The sequence below is a fragment of the Rattus norvegicus genome, chromosome 1, assembly GCF_036323735.1.
Source record: "Rattus norvegicus strain BN/NHsdMcwi chromosome 1, GRCr8, whole genome shotgun sequence".
In the NCBI taxonomy this organism is placed as follows: Eukaryota; Metazoa; Chordata; class Mammalia; order Rodentia; family Muridae; genus Rattus; species Rattus norvegicus.
Genome location: NC_086019.1, coordinates 89,179,701 through 89,197,421, shown reverse-complemented (window position 1 = coordinate 89,197,421; position 17,721 = coordinate 89,179,701). Strand labels below are relative to the sequence as shown.

The window sequence follows — 17,721 nt, the reverse complement described above, 5'->3', positions numbered from 1 at the left end:
GGGAAGTCAAAAGTAGGGGGAGGCTGAGCTCCAGGCCAGTGAGCAGTGGGAATCGCTGTCTCAAAACCAAGGTGGATGCTGCCTGAAGCATGACAACCAAGGTTGACCTCTTGCCCACACACGCATGCAGGTACACTTGCGTGGGCAGGCACAAGTGCGCATGTGCGAGAGGGTAGGGAGGGACAGAATCTGCAGGAGGGAACCTTTTCAGTACACAGGTTCTTTCTTGTCCCCGGCGAACCCCAGGAGACCCAGGACTTTGCTTAGATTCTAACTCCCAATAACAGTTTCTGCTTAAGTCAGCACAAAGCGATTTTTATCTCATGCAGCCAAAGATCCTGGAAGATCAACTCAGGAGCCTGCGACACAGAGGCTGAATACAGACCGTAGAATAGGACCTTATGAGAAACCTGATTCTAGCTTTTACAGTGCCGGAAGACACTGTGGGGTGGCCATTTCTACCCTCTGAGCCCTACTGCAAGGCATCATGGGAAAGGAAGCTTTAGCCTCTGGGTCTTTTGCATTTCAACCAGGAAGCACCTCATACGGCGTCATCAGGTCTCTCTGCTGCAGGGCATGATGGAAAATATGGCCTTGTCCCCCCCTCCCTCCCTTTGAAAGCATCAGTAATGATATAGTCTGGGGACTGGAGAGATGGCTTTGTTGGTACAGTACATGGCTACGTGGCCCCAGAAATATGAGAACCTGAGTTCAGACTTCCAGTATCCATTTAAGAAAAAAAAAAAAAAAAAAAAAGCCAGACTCGGCGCATTTATGGTTACAGTGCTTACGAGACAGGAGGATCTCTGGAGAGCATGCTTCGACCAGCATAATCAAATTGGTGGGCTCTGGGGTTCGGTAAGAGACGACGCTGTCTCAAAACAGGCGAAAAGAAAGCCAGGCACGGTGGTGCACACCTTTAATCAAAGCACCGAGGAGGTAGAGGTAGGTGGATCTCGGTAAGTTTTAGGCTAGCCTGGTCTATAGAGTGAATTCCAGGGCAGCCAGGGCTACATGGTGAGATCCTGTCTCAAAACAAAATCAAACGGAAAAGAATTCCCTACTGCTTTTATCTTCCCAAGCTAAATGCAACAAAGGGGAGACCCAGCCTTGTTCACTGGTACAAAAATCTTATATATATATTTACATAATAAATTAGGGTAATAACAATGATAATAATAATAACAGCAACAATATTAACTCAACCAAGAGGCCCCCTGCTGCCCGCAGCCCTTTTCTCAATTCTCTTCCAGTTCTTGAGGCCCCAAGAAGACAATACAGCACGCCTGTCCTCAAAGATGGAGCAGAGGGGAGGAGGTCAAAAGTCCCTGGGTCCAGCCAGGGCAGACGGCTCAGGATTCAGGTCCAGAGAGGGATGCCCCACAGTCTGAGGGTCAGGAGCAGGGAGGCAATGAGGATAAGATGAGCAGGGCCTGGCCCGGGGGCGCCCCCTGTAGGGCGGTTACAGCCACTGCCATTACAGCAGGAGATAGAGAGGTTGACGTGGGTCTGGAAGGAGTCGGCCACGTGGGAACCTTGGCACCAGGAAGCCGTGGCGCAGCCTCTTACGGTGTAACTCCGGTTTCCCAGCACTGAAGAAAGAGAAGAGTCAGTGAGCCCGGGTGGGAAGTCTCAGGAAAGCGGCAGGCTCCCGGCGGTGAACGCCATAGCCAATCTCCAATCCCTTATAGTGAGCAGGGCTTCCCAAAGTGTGTCCCAGGAACCCCTGGCAGTCCCTCAGACTCACACCAGGATTGATTTCAGAGTAACACTAAGATGTCATTTGGCCCTTCCAAGCTTTTGGGCAAACAAGAGATACTTTTCCAGAGAAACCCTAGGACGTGATATTGCAACAGGCGGAACACGAAAGCAGAGCGGAGGACCAGCTGTCTGCTATTAAAGCCAGACGGGAAGAGGGTTGCCACGCAGTAAACAATGACAGTACTCTCTTTGCACTTTTTCATCATGAGAAACACAGGCATTCCCCCACCCCCATCCAAACTATTATTTATGAGACCAGCTGTGGTGGCACGCGCCTTTAATCCCAGCACTCAGAAGGCAGAGGCAGGTGGATCTCTGAGTTTGAAGCCAGCGTGTGGTATAGAGAAAGTTCCAGGACAGCCAGGGCGACAGATAAGACCCAGTCTCAAAGAAAAGCGTTAGGTGAAATGAAGTGTATTATTCTTGTTGGCTTGACAGAACCAAACCTCTTGTTGCAATTTGTCCTTTCTGCGGGTAAACACAGCCTCCCGTGTCCCCCACCCTCCGCCCCATCTGGGCTTCTCTGTATAGACCTGGTTGTCCTAAAACTCACTCTCCAGACCAGGCTGGCCTCAAACTCAGAGATCCGCCTACCTCTGACTCCCAAGTGCTGGGATTAAAGCTATGCACCACCACCCCCGGCTAAAGTGTAACCTTTACCATAGGAAGATCCACCCGGTCTAGGCCTGGCCCATCTGTCAATCAGTCTGATCAGCGCTCTGTGCCTCAGTGGGTCCCCTTCCAGCTCCCACAGGGTCTCACCATCTAAGCCTGTAGCCTCCAAGCACTGATTCATTGGTCCCCGGCAGTCAATGAGGGACGTCTCTTCGTAGGAACATCCAAAGGTGCTGTTCCCCTCACAGCTGTAACATTGGAAGCCATTCGGTGGTAAGCTCTGAAGATCCAGAACTTAAAAATGAAAAACAAAACAAACAAACCAAAAAAACGACAGGGAACAAAGATTAGCACCACTGGGTCTATGCATCCGTCCATCCGCCCACACTCTGCCTAAGGTGATAGGGCACCACCTGATGGTCATCCCTGGGAACTGCATTTTCTTTCGGGGGTCGGGGTTCTCACATCTAACTAGGCAACTGATGCTGGACCCTAACAAACTAGGTACTATCTCAAACAGGCCCTACCTTCTAAAACGTGACTATACAGAGTCGTTCACTGTAGCAGCCACTGGCTACCTGTGTTTCTTCAGGTTTAAATGAGTTATCGTTATGTATAATCCTAGAGCTAGTGAGATGGCCCAGCAGGTAGGGGAGCTTGCAGACAAGTCTGATGATCTGAGTTCAATCCCCAAGACCCACATGGTGGAAAGACAGAACTGACTCCTCAAGGTTGTCTTCTTCTGACTGACCTCTACAATTAAATGATGGCATGCTTGTCACACAATGCCTGCAGAGAATAGAAAAGAGCATCAGGGCCGGAGAGATGGCTCAGTGGTTAAGAACACTGACCGCTTTTCCAGAGGTCCTGAGTTCAAATCCCAGCAACCACATGGTGGCTCACAACCATTTGTAACAGGATCTGATGCCCTCTTCTGGTGTGTCTGAAGACAGCTACAGTGTACTTACATACATAAAATAAATAAATCTTTAAAAAAAAAAGAGCATCAGATCCCTTGGAGCTGGAGTTATGGGTAGTGAGCCGCCCAACCATGGGTGCCGGGAACTGAACCCGGATCTGGTATCTACTCTTAACTGCTGAGCCGTCTCTTCACCCTTCAATACGAACGATGGCTATTACTGTGGACACGGTGGCTACTGCTGTTGAACAAAGAGACAGTCTACAGTCTGTGCCCAACCACACCTGGCTTTTCTCTGTTCTTTTCCTGAGATAGGGTCTCGGGTAGCTGGGCCAGCCTTGAAACTCACTGTACAGAGGACAACTTTTGAACCTCTGAACCTCCAGCCTCTACCTCTGGAGTAATAAGATTGTATTTAGGTTCAAATTAATTAATATTAAATAATAACGTTGAGAACTGAGATAGCTTAGTGAGTAAAGGTGCTTTGCTCACAAGCCTGAGGGACTTTCTGAAATGTGTGAGGCCCTGGCTTCCACTGGCTTACCCAGGATTCAAAGGCAGGGCTTTTCAGAACTTTAACAATTTTCAAAACATTTATTTATCTTATTTTATGTGTATGAGTTCTTGCCTGCACCTGTATGTGCTCCATATGCATGCAGTACCCACAGTGTCCAGAAGAGGGCACCAGATGCCCTGGAACTGTAGTTACAGATGTGAGCTGTGTGGGCACTGGGAAACAAACTTGGCCCGTCCTCCTCAAGAGCAGCCAGTGCCTTTAACCACCGAGCCACCGCTCCAGCTCAGTTTACACAAAAGCTGTATTTCTGTGAAATTGCTATGAAATGGTTTCCTTGACCTTAACCTCATGCTGTGTTAGGACACCACAGTGGCTGGGACAGCCTGGCTCTAGACTCTCAGGACTCACGGCTTTGTCACCAGATAGTCCCCACCCAGAGTGGGCAGAACTGGGGCATGGGGATTAGGTGGGCTGTGTGTGCTTAAAGAGTGACCCGGGGGCTGGGGATTTAGCTCAGTGGTAGAGCGCTTGCCTAGCAAATGCAAGGCCCTGGATTTGGTCCCCAGCTCCGAAAAATAGAAAAAAGAAAAAAAAAAAAAAAAGAGTGACCCGGAACCAGATTTGCAAGTCAGTCAGGGCAGGCCTCCAGAGAGAGGTGACACTGATGTCAGTTGGATGGAGAGGACTTGGGAAAGAGCGTGGAGGGAGAGTTGTAGAAAGAGGCAATAACTCGTCCAGTTCCTCACCTGGGCCACCATTGCATTGGGTGAAGTTGCAGCACTTCAGGAAGTGAAAGGTCTGGTTGCTATGGAAACCTGCTGTGCCCGGGCATCCGGGAAGACTGCCACAGCCTTTGGTGTAGGGTTCGTCCTTCACGCTCCCTGGAGAGGGCAGAGGTCAGAGGTTAGAGGGCAGATCGTCTAAGGGCTGGCTGTTGAGTTGCCCCCTTGAGCACACCCCTTTTATGTTACTTAGGGTAACTTCCTCCCTAGCCAAAGGACTTCACTTTCCTTTCTCTCTTTGCCATATGATAAAGGGGGCCGGAAAGATAAATAGAACTTCATGAGTTTCTGGGATTTCTAGAAAGAAAACTCTTACAAAACAAATAAATTTTTTTTTGGGTTTCTTTCCTCTTTTCTTCTGCCTGGAATGTAGTCACCAGGTCTGGAGCTCTGGTGGCCATATTGTGCCCTGAGGCAGTCATCAGAATGAAAGCAGTATGTGAGATACGACAAGGTAGCTGGGTTCCTGGTCACTCTCGAGCTGATCCAGTGACTCTGAACTTCCAGGGCTGAGTGTGCTGTCCGCATGGCTGTGCGAGTTCTGCTTGCACGCCTGGAACTTGGAGATCTCCCTTAGGGACAGCCTAGAGGACTGCCCGCAGCTGGGAGCTTACGTTCTGTGCTTTGGAGCGTCACCACTTCAATACAGTGTTCTGTAGGATACCGGCACTGCAGGCTTTGCTCCCGGCCCCTCTCACAGCTCTGGTCCAGAGAGGTGCAGGATGCACACTCAAGGTAACGGCCCCGGGGAAAAGGTCGCCCTCGGGCTCCTGGGAAGAAGAGGAAGCGGTGATTTGGTGGTCAGGTCTGGCAGAGAACTCCATCCTGAACCTTGCGGTCAATCATCAAGCCTACTAATCCCACATCCCACTAGAATGTATCCTGTTCTTTTCAGCCTTTGGTACCTCCTCAGTACCAGCCTCCGTTCCTTCCAAACGGTCAATACCATCTTCACCGCAGTTCCTTTCAAACAGCCCTAAAATGAAGTCTTTAAAATACACCTAACCCAGTTCTTCTCTGCTCAAAACCATTCCATAGCTCCCTATTGTTAGACTAACAGCCAAACACCTGAGAATGGCAGTCAAGGCCCACTGAGGACTGGGTCCTGGCCACCTGTCCCTCCTCATCTCCAAGTGCCAGCCTCTCCCGTGCTCTCTAACATACTGGCTACACAGTTTTAGAACACTGACCCTGAGTGGCACCAGACTTTCCGTTGTCTTTGTCTAGAACACCCTTTCTTTGCTCCTGTCTTTTGAAACTCCTCCCCCATTCTTCTTCATCCTAAATAGTGCCTCTTCCAGTCAGGGGCTCTACCACTGAGCCACACCCCCCAGCCCCTCACTGGGGGATTCTAGGCAGGGGCTCTACCACTGGGCCACACCCCCAGCCCCTCACTGGGGGATTCTAGGCAGGGGCTCTACCACTGAGCCATGCCCCCCCGTCCCTCACTGGGGGATTCTAGGCAGGGGCTCTACCACTGAGCCATGCCCCCAGCCCCTCACTGGGGATTCTAGGCAGGGGCTCTACCACTGAGCCACACCCACCCATCCCCACCCCTCATTTGGGGATTTTAGGCAGGGGCTCTACTATCAAGGTGTATTAGTAGCCCCTTCCCCCTTTTTGATACAAAGTCTCACAATGTACCCATAATCCGGAATTCTTTCTTTAGGTATTTCATGGATCAGTGCAGCTTTTGCCTTTACTTCTCTTTACTTTTTTTTTTTCCGGAGCTGGGGACCGAACCCAGGGCCTTGCGTTTGCTAGGCAAGCGCTCTACCACTGAGCTAAATCCCCAACCCCTTCTCTTTACTTCTTACGTCTACCTGGAATCACAAATTATTACTTACTGATGGATGACCCAAAAGGTCAAGCCTCACTTGATGGATCCAGGGTAATCTTGTTTGGCTCAAAGCTTTTGAGTGAGGCCAACTGGATGGGCTACTTTTCCCTGGAAGCACCATGTCATCCCTTGCCCGGGGTTTGGCTCACACCATCCTGTAGCCTGGCACAGCCTCTCCTTCCTGACCCAGGAGACTGGAGCTGTGTCGGAGCTGAGGCAGTCCTCTGGCAGGCTCAAGGCAATTAGGTGAATCATTCCACCCAGAGCCAACTCATCTGTCTCATTCAAAGAAACATGCCTCAAAGGCCCGCAGCCGCCTCTTCCCACAAACTTCCACGAAAACCAAATGCAGAACTTCCTCCAGACATGGTGGTATGTTCCGGTAACCCCTTGACTTTGGTGTCTGGGGCTTGAAGATTGCAAATTTGAGGATAGACTGGACTACACAGGAAGACTGGGTCTCAAAAAAAATCAAACCAGGAATTTCCAGCATAGCCACACTGTCTGCCCCACCCCTCTTAGCCAGGGGTGGGGTGGGGGGGTGGTTTCTTTATTATTACATCTTCCCAGGATTCTCTTCTAAATATGGGTCATGTGACCTTCAGGTATCTGTTTAGTCCCTTTTTAAATTTCTTAATTGCTCATTCATAAATCTCTCTCTAGTCTCAACAGTAATCTAACAAGTCTTGGTGGAGAAAACTACTTGGGAGGCTGAGGCAGGAGGATTCTCTAGTGTGGAGCTGGGCTGGGGGTTTAACTCAGTGGTAGAGCTCCTCCCTGCCTAGAATCCCCCAGTGAGGGGCTGGGGGCGTGGCTCAGTGGTAGAGCCCTGCCTAGAATCCCCCAGTGAGGGGCCGGGGGCGTGACTCAGTGCAGAACTAGGACTCCCAAGACCCTACCTTCCATCTGTGTTGCTTAAAACAAATATCTGACTTCCAGACTTGTGCATTCGGTTGCCTCTTGGTTCTTCTGACTTCACTCACCCGAGTCTCTATCTGCCTCTGCTATGGTTGGATGTGGTTTGTCTCCCTGACGGTCATATGTTTGAATGTTAGTGTGACAGAGTGTTAGGGGATGCACCTTTTTAAGGCAGGAAGCTACTGAGAAGCTGCCAGGTCATCTGCAGGCTGCTTTCGGAAGTGATTAATTAATAAATTAACTTTGGAAGGGATTCCAAGTTGGCTCCCAAGAGAGAAAACGGTTTTTAATTTTTCCCCCCTTCATTCTATTTTATGCGCACAGTATTTTGCTGGCTTGTACATTTGTGCACCATGTGCATGCAGTACCAGAGGTGGCCAGAAGAGGGTGATAGACACACACAGACACAGACGACACAGACAGACACAGACAGACACTCAGACACACGGAACTGGAATTACAGACTGCTCTAAGCAGCCTGGTGTAGGTGGTGCTGGGAACTGAACCTAGGTCTTCTGGAAGAGCAGACTCTCAACCACTGAGCCATCCCACAGCTGTGGGGTTTTGAATTTCCCTCAGTAATATAGTCATGAGGTAACAGGGTCCTGAGGGTGTCCGATGTGTATGATGGGGAAGAGCTAGCACCATACTGTGTGGACTTCCCATTTCCCAAACTGTGAGCTACATAAACTTTTTTTTTTTTTTTTGGTCTATATTAACTTACTGGGTTGTTCTTTTTTTATTGTTTTTTAGACTAGGACTCAGTCTGCATTCTGGAACCTGTTGGGTGGACCAGGCTAGCCTTGAATGTATGGAAACCCTTCTACTGTGTCCTCCCCAGTGCTGGGATTAGAGGTGTATGCCACCATGCCGGGCTGTAGCTCTTTTCTTTACAGCTCTTTGGTGCTTGCTAGACTAACAGGAGTTTGACCTCATGACCAGTGTAAAAACCATGAAGCCAGTTGCCTGTAATCCCAGTTCTGGGCAGGCTGAGTCAGGAGGATCTCTCAGACTTGCTGGCCGCCAGCGTAGCCTCAGGCTCAGTGAGACCCTCTCTGAATAGAATTAAGTGCAGAATGACGGAGTAGGACAGTTGCCGACTTCTTCTGGTCTCTTTGAACACACACACATATACACACACGACACATACACACACACAGACAACACACTCACACACAACACACATGCACACACAAACAACCCCACCACACCTACATATGAGTATATGTGCACACATACAGACAACACATTTACACACATACAGACATACAGATATGCACACACATACATGCCACAGTCATAGACATGCACATGCATACACATCATACATATACACACCCATGCACACATATACACACGCACACACATACTCACCATACACACCCCACACACTCTTGCACAGACACCACACACATGCACACCACACTGACACATGTACACATATATGCACACATGAACACACACACAGCTGTATGTTATTTTTTTTCTGTCCCTTTTTATCAATCAGGGCCTGTTCTTCACTTCCTAGCTGGCTCTCATGGGGTCTAAGGTGGTCACCCGCACCTCTCTGGCTCGCCACCCTGCTGCCAAAAAACTGGTGGGGGGGACTCTCTCCAAATCTGGGGACACCGCCACCCAGCCCAAGCCTGTTGCCTCAGTCTCATGACTGTCTCTTCATGGCTCTGTCTCCCTTCACAGAGCTGAGCTGGTAAGTTAGAACGTAAGCCATGACACCTGCGACACTCTCTGTGTCTGGCTTCTCTCTTCCAAGGATCACAGGGCTCCGAGTTCCTGCCTTTGCTTTTCTTTTCTCTCCAGAGGCCTCCAATCACTGGCTGTCATTTGCCCAGCTTTATAACCGTCACTCTCAGAAGCATGACACTGACATAAGGGATTCCATCACTCCCAGAAGAGAAGGCTCTGTGCACTGCTCCCGTCACTGAGGTCCCCTTGTCTACCTGCCAAAGGTGAGCCATCAAGACACTTCGACCCCAGCCCAGTGGACACCCCCATCTGGGTGCAGAGTTCCTCGCCCACTGTGTCCATTTCTCCCCATACTCTACCTTCTCTCTTCCCTGCTAAGGGCAGAACGATTTGTCAAAATCAGAAGTGGGAGGGGGATATAAAAAGTAAAAAGAGGGTCTAGGGCTGTGGTTCAGCGGTGGGGTATTTGCCTAGCATGCGCAAAGCTCTGTGTTCTGTCTCCAACACAGAAGAAAGCCTATGGCTGGGATCCCAGCACTCAGGAGAGGGTGACAGGAGAACCAGGCATTCAAGGAATTCCATGGCTACATGGAAAGTTCAGTGCCAGAGGGGGTTATCCAAGGAACAAATAAGCCAGGCATGGTGGCACACACCTTTAATCTCAGCCCTGGAGAGGCTAGCTTGGTCTATAGAGCGAGTTCAGGACAGGCAGGGCTATATAAGTAGACTCTGTTTAAACAAACAAGCAAAACCCAAAAACTAACAAACTCAGGGCCACCACCATGGCTTAGTGGGTAAAGTTGCTTGTAGCCAAACCTGAAGACTTGAGTTCAAGCCCCAGGACCTACACAGTCGAATGAGAATTAACTTCTACACTGTGTTCTTCTCACAAGTGTCATGGCAAAGCAAACAGAGTTATCGTTTAAAGAGAAAATGACCCACACATGACTCGGCCTTGCACCAGAGACATTTTGTAGGTAGGACGGAGAAAGAAGACAAAGCAGGCAGAAAGGCAGTGTCTTCCCTCAGGAGGACCCTGGGCCTTCAGGCCATAATCAATGCCCATCCAGGGACAGACAGTGCAGAAAGAACACAAGGAGTGCAGTTCCTTCCTCACCTTCCCTGACCTTGACCATTGACCACAGCCTAAAGCCACAGTGCTCAACCGAAAGATTTATGGAAGCTTCTCCCTTCACTCCATGCTCTCCCTGTCCTTTCCAAGTCAAAGATCATCTTTTTAAAAAAGGTTGTTGGAAGGGAAAACTAAGCTATCATACATTCGAGGCAGGGGCTCTACCACTGAGCCACGCCCCCAGCCCCTCACTGGGGGATTCTAGGCAGGGGCTCTACCACTGAGCCACACCCCCAGCCCCTCACTGGGGATTCTAGGCAGGGGCTCTACCACTGAGCCCTGCCCCCAGCTCCTCACTGGGGGATTCTAGGCAGGGGCTCTACCACTGAGCCACACCCCCAGCCCCTCACTGGGGGATTCTAGGCAGGGGCTCTACCACTGAGCCACACCCCCAGCCCCTCACTGGGGGATTCTAGGCAGGGGCTCTACCACTGAGCCACGCACTCATTCCTATTTTCCTAATTTTAATTTTAAAATGTATTATTACTGCTATTGTTGTTGTTGTTATTGGTGTGTGTGTGTAGTGTGTGTGTGTGTGGTTTGTGTGTGTGGTTTGTGTGTGTGGTTTGTGTGTGTGTGGTGTGTGTGGTGTGTGTGTATGTGTGGTGTGTATGTGTGGTGTGTGTGTGTGGTGTGTGTGTGTGGTGTGTGTGTATGTGTGGTGTGTGTGTATGGTGTGTGTGTGTGGTGTGTGTGTGTGGTGTGTGTGGTGTGTGTGTGTATGTGGGGTGTGTGTGTGGTGTGTGTGTGTGGTGTGTGTGTGTGTGTGTGGTGTGTGTGTGGTGTGTGTGTGTATGTGGGGTGTGTGTGTGTGGTGTGTGGTGTGTGTGTGTATGTGTGTGTGTGTGTGTGTGTGTGTGTTTAGATCAGAGGACAATTTTATAGAGACTCAATTCTCTCCTTCCCCTGGGATTCAGGTATTGAACCCAGGTCACTAGGCTTGAACAACAGTGAGCCATCTCGCAGGTCCTCCTTTTTAGCTTTTGTTTTGAGCCAGAGTCTTAAGTTGCCCAAGGCTGACCTTCAAGTTGTAATCTTTCTGCCTCCTACAGGCAAGCTCAACCAAGCGTGGTAGATGTGTTATCTTATACCTGACAGCCACGTTTTTTTTAGTTTGGGTTTTTTTTTTTTCTTTTCTTTTTTTTTTTTTTTTTTTTTTTTTCGGAGCTGGGGACCGAACCCAGGGCCTTGCGCTTGCTAGGCAAGTGCTCTACCGCTGAGCTAAATCCCCAACCCCGACAGCCACGTTTTTAGCCCTACAGCCTAGGGATGATTTTATCATCAGTAGAGAGGCTGGGTGTGGCAGCTGGAAGCTCTACTCTCAGTACTCAGGAAGCTGAGGCAGGAGGATACCCTTTTCTAGCCAGCCTGGGCTATATCGTTTCAACCAAACAAAACAACTGGCTGTCAGGCTACTGTGAGATAAGGGAGGGAGGTGTCTTGGGGACACTGATGGCGGGGAGTGAAACTGGGGCAGGGCTGCAGTGGATTCGGGTGGGGGACGGGGTGAGGACCGGACTTGGTGCTAGGGTGATGTAGGTCTGGGGGGTGGTGATGGGCTTTGGCTGGGCGTGGCGAGGACGCCCGACTCACCGGGTCTGGGCCTGTTGCAGAGGTTTGTGGCACACACGGTCTCGGTGAGGCTGACGATCACCGAGCCCATGCGGTAGCTCATGGTCCTGTTGGTCTTCTCCTTGTGGGCACAGCCTCTGGTCACCACCTCCAGCTCCTCGGCGTCTGTGAGGAGAAGAGCCTCAGTCTCCAGAAGCTCCCAAGTCCCAGCCAGCCCCGGGTCGCAGGGTCACTCATCCCCAGAGCCAACCCCTGTGAGCCTTTCCTCTTGTTTGGACCAACTCTGTTATCTTCTAAACTGACCCTCCCCTCCCCGGTACACATCACTTGGATTTTCAGAATCTATCCCAAGGTGAATGAACCAGCAGGGAGGTGCACTTAATGGGAAGAAAAATACATTAATCATTCATTCATTAATTAAACTTTTCTGAGGGGACAGGATATCCAGGCTATGTAGCCCAGTCTGGTCTGGAGCCCTGGATCCTTCCTCGACCTCCCTAGCAGAAGAGCTTCAGGAGTGTATCAAAGTGTCCAGCTTTTATTTTAACTTTATTTTCGTATATGTGCCTGTGTGCGCACATGTGTATGAACATGTGTGTATGGTGTGTGCATGGGTGTACATATGTGTGTCTGTATGTGCTTGTGTGTGCTTAGGTGTGCATGTGTATATGCGTGTATGTGCATGTGGTTTGCATGTGTGTGCATGTGTGTGTGTATGTGCATGCGTGTGCATATGTGTGTGTGTGCGTGTGTGTGTGTGTGTGTGTGTGTGCTCTTGTGGAGGTCAGAGGACAGTTTTCAGGAGTCAGTTCTCTCCTTCCAGGGGGTCAAACTCAGGTTATGGGGGTTGGCACCAAGTGCCTTAGCCTGTTCAGCCCTATCTCAGGCTGTTTGTTTCTTTGTTTGTTTGTTTGTTTGTTTGGTTTGGTTTTGGTGTTTCATGACTAGGTCTCTCCGTGTAGCCCTGGCAGTCCTGGAACTCACTCTGTAGACCAGGCTGGCCTGGAACTCAGAGATCCCCTCACCTCTGCCTCCCTAGTTCAGGTGTGGTGGTGTATACCTATAATCTCCACCCTTAGGAGTTGCGGGCAGGAGGATCAGATGTTTGAGGTCATCATTGGCTACAAGGCAAGTTTAAGACTAGCCTGAGGGTTGGGGATTTAGCTCAGTGGTAGAGCGCTTGCCTAGCAAGTGCAAGGCCCTGGGTTCAGTCCCAGCTCCGAAAAAAAGAAAAGAAAAAAAAAAAAGACTAGCCTGGGCTACATGAGACATTGTCTTAACAAAACAAAACAAAATCCCAAGACCAAACAACCAAACCAAAGCACCACCGCCAATCCCAAAACAGAGCAAAATTATCTGCCATTGCTCTGAGTAGCACATGGCCAATTTATCACCATCGCTAGGGTCTCACCACCATTATCAACAATTTTCTTAGATTTAGTTCATTATTTTGTGTCATGAGGGTTTTGCCTGCATGAATGTCTGTGTACAGTACCCATGCCTACAGCCAGAGGAGGTGGGGAGCCACCAGGTGGGGCTCTAAATGAGTCTGGATCCGTTACAAGATCAGCAAGTGCTTAGATCTGTGTCTGTGGGTGAGTGTGAGAGCCTGGACTCTCCTTCTGGGATTACATGTGGTGATGAGCCACCCTATGTGGCTACCTGAACTGAACTCCAGGCCTCTGGAAGAGCCGCTGGTCTTAAATGCCAGGCTGTCTCTCTACCCTTGTTAGACGTTTGAAGGTCTTTATTTCCTTAAGATCTGGAGAGAGGTGGTTTTCCAGCCGATTGTTTCCTATCGGGTCGTTGGGGGTGGTCAACCTCACCTTCCCATTCCCGAAGCACCGTGGTTCTGCAGAGGTCCTGGCCCAGGGCACACTCCTCCACCAGGCAGTCCTGGTTACTTTCGCACTGTATGCACCGCAGGCCCTGGGAGGCTGGGAGAAGAGGAGACATAGTCAAGGGTGGGGAGCCAGGGGCTGCCTCTCACTCCACCGTGCTGTGAAACTGGTCTAGGCTGGTCCCCTCAGATTTATGCATTATGCCCTGATTGCCTATGGTTCTCCTCTCTCTCTCTCTCTCTCTCTCTCTCTCTCTCTCTCTCTCTCTCTCTCAGATCTAACTACGTAGTCCAAGACGTCAAACTCACAGCAATCCTTCTGCCTCAGCCTCCCGTGAGTTGGGATTACAGACATGTATCACCCGCCATTCATTCTAACTCTGCCCTTTTGCCCCCTCCCCCCTTTTTTCAAGACAGGGTTTCTCTGTGTAACCCTGGCTTTCCTGAAACTTGCTCTGTAGACCAGCATGGCTTAGAACTCACGGATATCCACCCATTTCTGCCTTCCTAATGCCAGGATTAAAGGCATGCGACCCCCACCCATCTCCCAACCTCTAATTCTTCCCACTTGAAAGGACTTTCTACCATGGGTCCCATTTAGGTGCTGTGTCCTCTCTACCTGGTCAGCTCTGGACATAGGATCTGTATCTCCTATCCATTCTCCCATCCTCTCCCTTAGCTTCTCTTCAGTGGCCTCTCCAAGGCGGGAGTTTTCTCCTGAAGCTCTAACCCCGCCAATTAGCCCTCCAAGATAACCTCAACTGAGATGACCCCCAAAAACATTCTCTCCCTTCCCCCAACAACCTCCCCTAGGTTCTAGTCCTGCCCCACAGCTCCTGCCTGTCTTATGTCTCTAGTCCCGCCCAATATTCTAGCCCCGCCCCTGGCTTCTGGCTTCCTTTGCTTCCTGCTTTCTTCTAGACTCTAGTTCCGCCCTCTGGCTCCTTCCCTAAATTCTCTTTCTACTTCTATATTATTTTATTAAATATTTCTGAAATGTTTTCACGAGTTATAGCTGGTCCAAAACTTTATGCAAACCAGGCCGGCCTTAAAGTCAGAAATTCACCTTCCTTGAAACTAAGGCTATTTCCCACCAACATTCCGCTCTATTCTTGGTAGACTAACCCTGTCCAGGCTTCACCTTAACGCCATAGCCTAGCGGTTCTCAACCTGTGGATCGCGACCCCCAGGAGGGGGTCAGACATCAGATATCCTGCCCATCAGATATTTACATCAAGATTTATAATAGCAAAATCACAGTAAGGAAGTGGTAACAACAGTAATTTTAAGGTTTGGGGGTCACCACACTGTATTAAAGGGTTATAGCAATCGAAGGTTGAGAACCACTGTCATGGACCCACCTCGGCCCCCAAATTTTGTCCCACCCCAGGACCGAAGTCCTTCCTCCAAATCCACCCCGAGGCCCTTGACCCGCCCCTAACTCCTCCTCAATGTTATAGCTCCTCCCCCCTCCCCCTCCCCTGCCTCAGACTACCTAATTCCTAATCAGGAATTCAGCACCAGGCTATCCTCCGTCTAGCCCCCATTTCCTAGACACATTCCCGGAAGAGAAAGGCTATATAACTGTCCTGAACCACGAAGCCAGTTCTGACTCCAGGTGGCAGCCCCACTCCAGGGTCCCCTCCTCCCCGGCTCTATTACACAGTAAGAACTGTCCTGCCTGAGCCCTGAGATCCAGTTTGCAATTTAGAGCCCGTCCCCTTTGTGCCAGATCTCCTATCTGCAACAAGAGTCCCTCCCCTTTGCACCCCACTCCTCCCCCCTCTAGCTGCCAGACCATCCAGACCTCCAGAGATCTTTTCCCACCCCATTAATCATCTCCGGTCTCCCGAATAACTCGGAGAGGGCTTTCTGAGTTATTCACCGCGCCAAACCCTGACTCAATTCCTTTCCCATTCCCCTCTGCCTCTCAATACCATCTCCCCCACATTTCCTGGAGGAAGAAGGTGAGAACGGAGCAAAGACAAGTGTACTCGGGGGACAGGCTCTAGGCTCCCGCGGAACTCTGGAACCTTGAGATATAGAGCCCTGTCCCATCCCAAAGCGGGATCCCCACAGAGACCAAAACACTGTGGGGAATGGCTGTGAGGTCACACGCCCAGTTATCATTCAATCCCTAGCTGTGTAGTTTCAGACCAGCTACTTAACCTCTCTGTTCCTCTGCGTCCTCCAGTTTGACTCTTCTGGGAAGCCTGGCACTACGCGCCAGGAATCAGAGTTTACTAATGAATGCCTGCGGGTGTCTGTCTGACTGTGCCACGTGGGGCTTGAGATCATACACGAGAATAGCTGTATAGGAGGAGAAGGGTGGAGTGCCGTCCGTCCTTCCCTAATTTACCCCAGGTGTCACCGCGCAGTCCTTACCTGGGACACAGGTCGTCACCACCACCACCAGCAGCAGCAGCCGCCGCCTCAGGAGGCCCATGGGTTCTTCGTTCACCTCTGCTCTAGACAGACAGTGGGGAAGAAGACAGTTTTGTGACCCCAGAGCTCCTCCCACTGTTTGCTAAAGAGTGAGTCAGCTGGGATCCTGTGGGTGTGCCTTCCTCCCCCATAGCCCTTCCTCCTCCATAGCTCACTAAACTGCCCTTCCGTAAGTAGTGAGTGAGTGTGTGTAGGAGGAGGGAGAGGGAGGGAAGGAGGGAAAGAATATGAGGGAGAAAGAAAGAAAACCAAATAGCAAAGGTTAGAATCGTCTCTAGCCTTGGCTACTTTTTACCAATCCGAATTTTTAGTTTCAAACTTTGTCTTGCTAGGCTGACAAGCCTTGAACTCAGGAAGGTCCTGCCTCAGCCTCCCCTGAGCCTGGACCATGGGCATGGTACCACACTTAGCCTGGGCAGTACAATTTCATGCAGGGAAAACACCTAGAACACGAACTTGCCAAACTAGAGCCTAAATTCCTTCAGCAACTTACTAAGGACCTCCCCGGTTCTGGGCACGGTTCTGGGCACGGTTCCAGGAGCTGGGACTTGGCAGGAAACAGCAAGAGTCCCACCCTTACCACCATTAGGGTGTGGAGGATACATTAGTTATCTAATCTCTCCCATCAGATGGAGATAAGGTAATAAAACAAGTTGAAAGAGGGACAAAGGTACACAAGAGAAATAAATGGCTTAATTGCTTTAGGAGAGCAATCCAGAAGGCTTCGGGAGAGGTATCAGGTGGATGCCTAGAGAAACCAGGTGAAGGAGAGGAAGAGTCAGCCCAAAGGCCCTGAGGGCACGGAATCACTGGGTTCAGTGTGGCTGATGAGTGGGAACCAGAGAGAGCAGAGAGTAATGAGTGAGCGGCAGTTACCTGTACAGTAGTGATGTCACTACTGTGAGTACCCTGAGTCACTGAAGCCTCAGCTGGGAAAGATGGAGCCTTGAGGCCTTCTGAATGATTGACAAGCACTCTACCACTGAGCCACGCCCCCAGCCCCTCACTGGGGGATTTTAGGCAGGGGCTCTACCACTGAGCCACGCCCCCAGCCCCTCCCTGGGGGATTCTAAGCAGGGGCTCTGCCACTGAGCCACACCCCCAGCTTGGCTTGATTTAGTAATTTTAAGATAAGGTAAGAGGCAATAAATAAATAAAATTAAAGCATCCCGCATAAAGCTTTCTTCTAAGAGGTCCTACCTCGGACTGAGAGGGCTGTGTGACTGGTCATTAGCAGGTGTCTTTCTTAGCCTCTCTGTGCTGCAAGCTCCTTCTCTGGAAGGTTGAGATAGCAGAGGTCTTCGTCCCTGAGGGAAGTGGGGAAGTGAAAGCGCACACCTAGGCTTGGTGGTGTCTGTTTAAAATTCTAGTACTTGGGGAGGTAAAGCAGGAGGATGAGCTCAAAGGTAGCCTGGACCGTAGCATGAGTTTGAGGACAGCATGGACTTCACAAAGAGATCCTGTTTCACTTGGACGAGGAGGGGGGGGAGGGTGAGGGGAGGGGAGGGGGGAGGAGGAAGAGGAGAAAGAACTATGATTCTTTTTAGGGCCTGGCTGTTGTGAACAAATCCATTCCCGACTCTAGAATCTGTCTAGAATCTGTCAATTGAGAAGCTTTGCTGGTCTGAAACTTTCTACAAAGCGGATTGACTAATACAGAGCATTGGAATGATACA

At 50.3% G+C, this 17,721-nt stretch overlaps 1 protein-coding gene across 1 annotated transcript; it reads right to left on the bottom strand.

The window, feature by feature from the left end:
• Positions 1 to 1,113: 1,113 nt before the first annotated feature.
• Plaur (plasminogen activator, urokinase receptor) lies at positions 1,114 to 16,059 on the bottom strand. The gene is made up of 7 exons (NM_134352.2): positions 15,986 to 16,059; positions 13,587 to 13,697; positions 11,782 to 11,925; positions 5,209 to 5,364; positions 4,559 to 4,693; positions 2,524 to 2,670; positions 1,114 to 1,592 (listed from the first exon to the last, which is right to left on the bottom strand). Exons 1-7 carry the CDS (start codon positions 16,044 to 16,046, stop codon positions 1,360 to 1,362), a joined length of 987 nt encoding a protein of 328 aa, NP_599179.2. The 5' UTR covers positions 16,047 to 16,059; the 3' UTR covers positions 1,114 to 1,359.
• Between the last annotated feature and the right edge of the window lie 1,662 nt (positions 16,060 to 17,721).

Coding starts and splice junctions, on each gene's coding strand:
- Plaur (NM_134352.2), bottom strand. CDS start 16,046: ATGGGCCTCCTGAGGCGGCGGCTGCTGCTGCTGGTGGTGGTGGTGACG. Junction 13,698..15,985: donor GGTGACGACCTGTGTCCCAG/GTAAGGACTGCG, acceptor CTCTTCTCCCAG/CCTCCCAGGGCCTGCGGTGC. Junction 11,926..13,586: donor GGTGCTTCGGGAATGGGAAG/GTGAGGTTGACC, acceptor TTCTCCTCACAG/ACGCCGAGGAGCTGGAGGTG.